Source organism: Sinocyclocheilus rhinocerous, unplaced genomic scaffold, assembly GCF_001515625.1.
Source record: "Sinocyclocheilus rhinocerous isolate Xijiao unplaced genomic scaffold, SAMN03320098_v1.1 scaffold281, whole genome shotgun sequence".
Taxonomy (NCBI): domain Eukaryota; kingdom Metazoa; phylum Chordata; class Actinopteri; order Cypriniformes; family Cyprinidae; genus Sinocyclocheilus; species Sinocyclocheilus rhinocerous.
The window spans coordinates 239636-248524 of record NW_015623191.1 but is presented as its reverse complement, the minus strand read 5'-3'; the positions used below and the strand labels follow the sequence as shown (position 1 = coordinate 248524).

Below are 8889 nucleotides of genomic sequence, written 5' to 3'. Positions count from 1 at the left end.
ATTCCTGAATGAATCAGCCGTTTGAACGAATCGTGTGAACCAATGATTCAAAGGCCCATTGTTAGAGAGCCGTTTGCTTCATTCCTGAATGAATCAGCCATTTGAACGAATCGTGTGAACCAATGATTCAAAGGCCCATTGTTAGAGAGCCATTTGCTTCATTCTTGAATGAATCAGCTGTTTGAACGAATCGAATGAATGAATGACTCATAAAGACATTTAGCGCCACCTGCTGGCAGTTTTAGTTTCTTAGACTGAGAGTATCATTTAATTTATTTAAATAAATAATAGTTAAATAAATAAATAAACATTAAAGGGATAGTTCACCAAAAAATAAATAAATTCTGTCATCATTTACTCACCCTCGTGTCGTTTCAAACCTGAATGACTTATTTATTTTGCGCAACATAAAAGAAAGTATTTTGACGACTGTTGGTAACAAAGCTGTTTCGGTCACCAGTGACTTTCATTGCATGAACAAAAAATACAAAAAAATAGATGTTTTCTTCTTTTATGTTCCATATTAGGTTCGGCCATTGTAGTTTAATACATTTTCTTGAATCAAATCAAATATTTCTATCTAAAGCTACTCCTTGTAATGTCTACTTGATACTTTATTATTTAACACAATAATAGCGTTAAATAATCTTTTGTGGGTATTTTCACAGCCTAATTTAATTTGCGATTAATCGCCGCACCATGTAATTAATTAGATCGACTGACAGCCTTACAATAAAGTTAAAATATACTGTTTCTATAAATACAACCAACAGGTTTGAAGAGTTTTATATTTTACTGTGGTGTTTAATTGGATGATTTGCAGTGCTTCACAGGACTCACTAAAGTCTTGTATCTTTGTCTGATTTTCATTCACTTTTTTTTTTTTTTTTTTTGCTTCAATCAATGTTCATAATGTTATGATTCTCCTTGTAGCTGGTTGGTTTGGTTCAATGCTTTAATGCACTCTATAAACACTTAAATGTGTATTTTGGATGTTTGATCAGGGACGGCGATCACTATGACGCGCTGCGGGACTGTCTGAAGGCCTTGTCTCTGAACCCGGGTCATCTGAAGGCACACTTCCGCTTAGCGCGCTGCCTGTTTGAGCTCAAATACATCGCCGAGGCTCTGGAGTGTCTAGATGACTTCAAGGGCAAGTTTCCAGAGCAAGCGCACAGCAGCGCATGTGACGCGCTTGACAGAGACATCAAGGCGGCCCTCTTCTCAAAAACAGACTCCTGTAGGTTCAGTCTTGGGTCTTGGGGGTTTTTGTGCATGCATTTGAATAATCAGGACTCTGCATATTTTGTATGCATCCAGCTGATGACAAAAAGGGGAACAGCTCCATCCGCTTCCATAACTTCAGCCGGAAGGAGTCCATCCCGGAGGATGAGATCGTGCTGAGAGAGCGCAGCTTCGACTACAAGCATCGCTACTGTGGCCACTGCAACACCACCACTGATATTAAAGAAGCCAACTTCTTCGGAAGGTCAGTTTACTGGCACCTTGTTTGCTTTTCATGAATCACTTCTGAGTGATGTGTTTAATATATACACTGCTGCCGTTCAAAAGTTTGGCATCAGTACGGTACAGTACAGTAATATTGTGAAATATTATTATAATTAAAAATAACAGTTTTCTATGTGAATATCTGTTAAAGTGTAATTTATTTCTGTGATGCGCAGCTGTATTTTCAGCATCATTACTCCAGTCTTCAGTGTCACATGATCTTCAGAAATCATTCTAATATGCTGATTTATTATAGTTTTGCTGCTTAATACTTTTTTGGAACCTATGATACTTTTTTCAGGATTATTTGATGAATAAAGTAAAAAAAAAACAGCATTTACTCAAAATATAAATCTTTTCTAAGTCTTTACTGTCACTTTTTATCAATTTAACACATCCTTGCTGAATAAAAGTATTAATTTCTTTCAAAAATAGAAAGAAAAAAAAATGTATTGACCCCAAACTTTTGAACAGTAGTGCATATTGTTACAAAAGATTTCTATTTTAAGTAAATGCTGTTCTTTTGAACTTTTTATTCATCAAATAATCCTGAAAAAAGTATCACAAAAGTTCCAAAACAATATTAAACAGCAATTTAACAGTTTCCAGCACTGATAATAAATCAGCATATTAGAATGATTTCTGAAGATCATGTGACACTGAAGACTGGAGTAATGATGCTGAAAATACAACTGCGCATCACAGAAATAAATTACAGTTTAACAGAGATTAAAATAGAACACTGTTATTTTAAATGGTAATAATATTACTGCTTTTGCTGTATTTCTGATCAAATAAATGCATGCTTCAGAAGAGACTTGTTTAAAAAACATAAAAATCTCACTGTTCAGAAACGTTTGACTGGTCGTGTGTGACTCGTTCGATTGTCGCTCTGCAGTAAAGGCCAGTACATCGTGAGCGGTTCAGACGACGGCTCGTTCTTCATCTGGGAGAAAGAGACGACGAACCTGGTGCGGATCTTACAGGGAGACGAGTCTATAGTGAACTGCCTGCAGCCGCATCCCAGCTACTGCTTCCTGGCCACCAGCGGCATCGACCCCGTGGTGCGGCTCTGGAGCCCCAGACCTGAGGTACCAACCCACTGACCTCATTATGAACGATGAATGAATCAGTTAGGCCTGGGCGATAAAACCGTATCGCCATTATCGACGCTACACCTTCATCGATGCATCATGTATTTATGCATAGCATACGCCGATCGCATAATTGCATTTAAAAACATACGAGACGCTGAGGAATGGAACAAAAGATGTGTTTTCTACAAGTTGAACTCTTTTAACTTTACTTGTGCGAGACGCCAGTGCAACAGAGTGCAACAGCTGCTGCGTTTTCCATTCAGTATATTAGAGAAATATAGAAGCTCAATGCGGAGAAGATATTAGTTAGATTAAACCCCAAACCAAGCCGTTCACACAGAACACGTATTCTGTTGCACTCGCGTCTCGCACAAGTAAAGTTAAAAGAGTTAAACTTTTAGAAAACATCTTTTGTTTCATTCCTCAGCGTCTCGTATGTTTTTAAATGTAATAATGCGATCAGCGCTTTGGCTATTTGTATTAAGGTATGCATAAATACATGATGCAGTTAGTTTATGCAATTCACAAAATTATATTTTGATTTATATGTTAGTTTAGACGTGATGCACTTTTTTTTAGTTGTTATTTCATTGCATTGAATAAACTTATTTTGCTCATTGCTTATTGTTTAAAACATAAAGGAGATATTTGTTTCAATTTTATTTTGTGTTTGACTGTTAAAACCAAAAGTATTTGTTGTTTGTCTTAATAAATTGGGTAAATTAACAATACAGTGGTTAAATTTAAACCTTTTCTTCTACTGCTCTTTGTTTAAAAAACGTTATGAAACATATATATATATATATATATATATAATTATCGATACTGAATGAAATGAAACATTATATCGTGATCAATTTTTTAGCTTTATCGCCCAGCCATAGAATCACTTTCATTTCACTTTTCAGTTTAGTATTTCATTCAGTTCGGTTTGATGCACTGAACTAGTGCTGCGACCAACGATTATTTTGATTATCTAATCAGAAAAAAATAATCCAAAAATGATAATTGAAAATTAAAAATGAAGTAATCTGAATCCATTATTTACAAAATTGTTATTCCACATCCTGCCCAAACAATGTGCAATTTGAAGGCAATAAAAAAAACAAATATAGTGAATATTTCTATGTAGGGGTTAAATTTACTTACCATTTGAAAGAAGTTAAAATCACTAAATTAAATGATGATAAAAAAACAAAAGCACAGACTAAATGTTAACTGCATATTCCATTGCTGTCACCGCTCTTATAAAAATAGTTACATGTGGAGTTTTAAACTCGCATTTAATGTCTAAAAAATATTTTAGAAAAATGTGTATATTCTCTGGTATAAAGTGACGCGGACGTGCGAATGTTTTCAGTGCAGACATGAATAATCGATAATCAGATATGTTGTTGATTATTTATGATGCAGCCCGACATTGAATAGTAAATTAATTCAGTAGCTTTTAAAAATGCATTAAAGGAATAGTTCACCCAAAACTGAAAACTCAGTCCTCTGCAAGTAAATGGGTGCCGTCAGAACGAGAGCTGATAAAAACATCACAATAATCCACAGCACTCCAGTCCATCAGTTAACATCTGGAGAAGACAAAAGCTGAAACTAATCCAGCATTAAGACGTGTTTAACTAAAATACATAGAGTCCATAATTACGCTTCCTCCAGTGAAAAAGTGTCTGAATCAGGAGAGAAATCTGCACAGATCAAGCAGCGTTTAAACAGCTCTAAACACATATGTGGCTGGATTTTGATGTGAGAGACAACAGCAGATGCACTTTTTCACTGGAGGAAGCGTTATTATGGATTATAGACATATGAAATGCTGGATTAGTTTCAGCTTTTGTCTTCTCCAGATGTTAACTGATGGACTGGAGTGCTGTGGATTATTGTGATGCTTTTATCAGCTCTCATTCTGACGGCACCCATTCACTTGCAGAGGACTGATTTTTCAGTTTTGGGTGACCTACTCTTTTTGAAGCTAGGCTGTTGATTGCACCAAACGTGACTTGTGTTCTCTTCTGTCTGATCGTCAGTCGGAGGAGAAGGAGAACTGTCGGGTGGTGGAGGACATGGAGAGCGCGGCCCAAGCCAACCAGAGGCGCATGAACGCGGATCCGCTGGAGGTGATGCTGCTGAACATGGGTTACCGCATCTCGGGTCTGAGCAGCCGAGGCACCGAGGGCTCCGATGATGAAGAGAGCTCGGAGAGCCAGGTTCAGTGCCGCTCCAGCTAGAACGACACCGGAGCGCCAAGCACCTTAGATATTTACTTTGCAATTTCAGTGTGAGCCGCTCTGCAGAAGGAAGCGAGAAAACCAGCTTCCCTCCGAAGCCAAAGCACTTCTAGATCTGCAACACATTTTTGGCACCGTTCAGGTTTAAAGCTTGTTTCCAAAGTCGCACAGCGCTTGCGTCTTTCTAATGCGGGGCTTGCTTGCTTTTGGACGCGATTTCGTCTCGTTTTGTTTCTTCTCCGAATGAACTTGAGCACCAGAGGACAGTAAAAAGAGTGTTACTGTTCAAGTATGTTTATAGGTCTGCAGCACTTTCTTCTGAAATACATTCTGGAAAAATAAACAGTGTTTCTGTTCGACCCAGACTTGTGGATGTTCTGGGACTGAAAATGTTTGTTGTTGATGACAATGATGATTCGTTAAAGCAATAAGCCCCGTGAAGCCGTGGTTTACGGTGAATTTATAAAAGCTAATGGCCTAACAACGCCCCTTAGCTGTTATAAATTCACAGCTTCACGGGTCTTACTGCTTTTATAAAACGGTTATTCACATATACGTAGTTAGGTTTCACAAAATAAAACGGAGCAAATAAAGTGTAAAGATATTAATAAAAACAGTATTCTTCCACCAAACAATGTAGCTCCTCAGAAACAGTTGTGGTTGCTACAAAGTGGTTGCCGAGCAACACACAAACGTAAACAAAGGTGTATGTTACTTTGTAGAGTCATTTACAACAGCTTCGAACGCGGCTCAGCCAATCAGAATCAAGCACCGGAACTATCAATTTTATTATTTATTTTATTTTTTTTACCTTTTTTCTCATCGGCACGAGCAGGACGTCTTGCCCTTTTATCTTCATCGATGAACCTGAGAAGAGAAGAATAAAGACACAGAGACAGACTTTTCACAAGCAGTTAAAAGAAACTAGAATCGGGTCTGTTCTGGGATATGTGTGTTTTTGTTTTTTGTGTCTCTGGGGATTTCAGTACAGTTTAGTGCGACATGTAAAGTTCTGCAGCAGCTCCGGCATGGCTCTCATGATCATCAGTGGGGGTTTTCAGAGGAAAACATTATATTATATGAATAAAATGTAACTTTAATCATCAACGGCATGGCTTTATAAACCGTAATAATGGTAATACTGGTTACAGACATGAAGCCATCGACAACGCACAGCCCCATCTGTCTCAAATAAAATTAATTTATTTACAAATATCATGTGATTCTTTTTTATCTTGCCTTTTACATTAAAGTCCGCTCATGATGCAGGGCTTCTGCTGGTTCCATGAAGGTGAATTCAAGACTTCTTAAAGTCCTTTGTAAGACCATGTAAAGACATTTTAAGGAATGAATTGAAGGGAACACAATATGTGTCAGTATTTCTAAACGAGTTGAATTAGCAACTCTTCAAAATCAACAAATCTCCGTCACTATTTAGTTTATTTGACCAAAATATATAAACGAAGAACAACAGTGTTGTTTTAATATCATTTCTGCATTATATAATATTATATTTTTGTTAACATTTTGAATTCGATTTTGTGTTTTTAATTGCCTTTTTAAATTAATTTTAATTTTTACTTTATTTAGTTCGTGTTATTTTAGTACTTCAATTTAAACTAAACGAAAATGATGCTATTTCATTTAACATTTATTTATTTTTTAAGTAACCATTTTTTAAGGTTTTAGTTAACTATAATAACCCTGCCACTGGATTATAGAAAATAACTTTTCCTTCTGATTAAAAAAAGTGCTGTTCTTCTTCAGCATGTTTGCCAGTGCAAATGTTCTTAAATCAAAATACACAGAAATTGATCAAAATTATGGTTAAAGCGAACAAATATCTGCAAACGGGCTCAGAAAAATCAACCTGATTCGAAGGAAAAAGTGAAGTTTTCATTCCCCATTCGCAGATATTTGTTCTCAATTTTAGGCATAAACTCAATTTTGTTCAATTTCTCAGAAAACAAGACTTCATATGCTCCTCCAGTAAATGCATCTTGATTTAAGGATGCTTAGATGTGTGTACTAGAAAACAAGATAAACATACTTAGGAAGATGTTCATTATTTGCAGCGCGTGCAACATTTAATGCATGACTTTAAGACTAATTAGGCATTTGTCCTATTTTTGTTTTTAACACATGCATGATTGAACTCAAAATAACCCATGCAACCAATGGATTGCGCTGCAGACGTGGTTCTCGCAGCTGATTGGCTGCTCTGAATTGACGCAAATACGTTCGCCTCCAAATCCCTGTGCGCTTCTGTGATGAAGGTGTTACGTTGACTTTCCCTGCCCACAATTACTCAAAGTCTGTTTTTTTGCTGAATAGTGTTTTTTTTTTCTCCGTGTGTTAATCATTTGTTGTGGTGTTGAAGGGACCCTGTGTCCTCTAAAGGCCACCTGACCTACATACACTAATGAGTTGAAGTATAGCGCACATCTAGGCCAGATGGGCTGCAAGGCCACGGCTGTGTTCAGAATAGCACACTACCTAGTGTGCATACTCTGCAATTACTGTGCATACATTACCTTAAAGAGTGATTTTTACCTGATTTAACCTATTAAAAAAAATTTTTTTTGGTATAAATTAATGTATTTATGTTGATTCATTGCATTGGTTATTATAGTTAAATAAAAGTGAAACTAAAAACCATTAAAAAACATGTTTTGTAACTAAACGCTATTTGAAATAAAATAAAATATAAAAAACTTTTTTATTTCAGCTATATCTCATATTACTTTAGTTTAACTCTATGTACTAAAATAACTAAAACTGACATTAAAAATTAATAAAAACTATATAGACATAAAAAACTAAAATATTAAAATAAAAAATCTAAAAATAAAAACCGATTCAAAATATTAATAAAAACTAAAATCAGACTTACAAAATTTACGTTTTTACACAAAATTACTCATAACTATATTTATTTGCAATTCTTACCTTAAAGAGTGATTTAAAGTGATTTAACCCATAAAAATTAGTTTTGTTTGTATAAATTAATATATTTCAGTTGATTCAGTGCATGGTTATTACGGTTAAATAAAACTGAAACTAAAATTAAAACCATTAAAAAAAAAATTTTTGTAACTTGAAATAAAATAAACGTAATATGAAATAAAATACAAAAACTGTTCCAAGTAAAAATAAAAGTTCCATTTATTTTAATTTGATGTACTAAAATAACTCAAACTAAAACTGACATAAAAATATATAAACAAAAAATGGACAATTAATTTCTAACCTTTATATAATGTGTTTTTATGGATTTTTTGGTTGGTATTCTGTCTCTATACATTAAAATACACTTACCATAAAAATTACAGACCCTTCATTTCTTTGTAAGTGGGCAATTAAATAAATATATAATCAAAATAAATAATCAAATAAATATTTTCCCCACTGTATGTGTATATATATAAAACAAAAACTACTAAAAATGACAAAAACAAACAACAAAATTACTAAAACTTAAAAAGGGAAAATAAAAATGAAAACAGTAACAGTATCTCAATTACAGTAAAATAGCACTGATTCTGTGATGCTACATAACACTGTTTGATGTGAATGCCACTAATGTTTGCTCAGAAAGGTAAGAGTAATACATCATTATAAACTGTAAAGGGGCTAGTTTTATTTGTGTGCACTCATAATATCAATAAAACATTGTGCTTTTATAAAATAGAGAAAACAAACGCTTTCTGCCGTCTCGGGACGCTTCACAACGATGAACCGAAACTCAGACATGATCAAAATATATAGAAAGCTTTAAATTACTACTTTAAAACGAAATAATTCAAATCAAAAATAGAAACTCTTTCATTAAAGATGCATTTCTCTCACGGCACGCACGTCCAATGAGGAGACGGCGAGTCGTTTTTTTCATCACCGTAATTGATTGATGGTCTAAAATATAATATAAATATAATATAATATAAAAAATAAGGAAAAGCCTAAAACAGGCCCGACTATAATTTGCGTTTTATTTTATAATTCCGTACAATTAAAAAATAAAACACAAATTATAATGGCATATGTGTAAA

At 34.6% G+C, this 8889-nt stretch overlaps 1 protein-coding gene and 1 long non-coding RNA gene across 2 annotated transcripts in view; one reads left to right on the top strand and one right to left on the bottom strand.

The window, feature by feature from the left end:
- Window positions 1-5366, top strand: part of LOC107738793 (WD and tetratricopeptide repeats protein 1-like) — a gene marked incomplete at its 5' end in the record, with an annotated part of 5688 nt that extends 322 nt beyond the window's left edge. The window contains 4 exons of the mRNA XM_016550682.1: window positions 934-1240; window positions 1321-1489; window positions 2408-2600; window positions 4640-5366. Of these exons, the coding sequence (XP_016406168.1) occupies window positions 934-1240; window positions 1321-1489; window positions 2408-2600; window positions 4640-4840 (870 nt within the window). The remainder of the gene's footprint in view (window positions 1-933; window positions 1241-1320; window positions 1490-2407; window positions 2601-4639) is intronic.
- Window positions 5367-5649: 283 nt separating this feature from the next.
- LOC107738577 (uncharacterized) overlaps window positions 5650-8889 on the bottom strand; it is a 15781-nt gene continuing 12541 nt past the window's right edge. The window contains exon 2 of the long non-coding RNA XR_001639907.1: window positions 5650-6155. This is a non-coding gene — a long non-coding RNA (uncharacterized LOC107738577). The remainder of the gene's footprint in view (window positions 6156-8889) is intronic.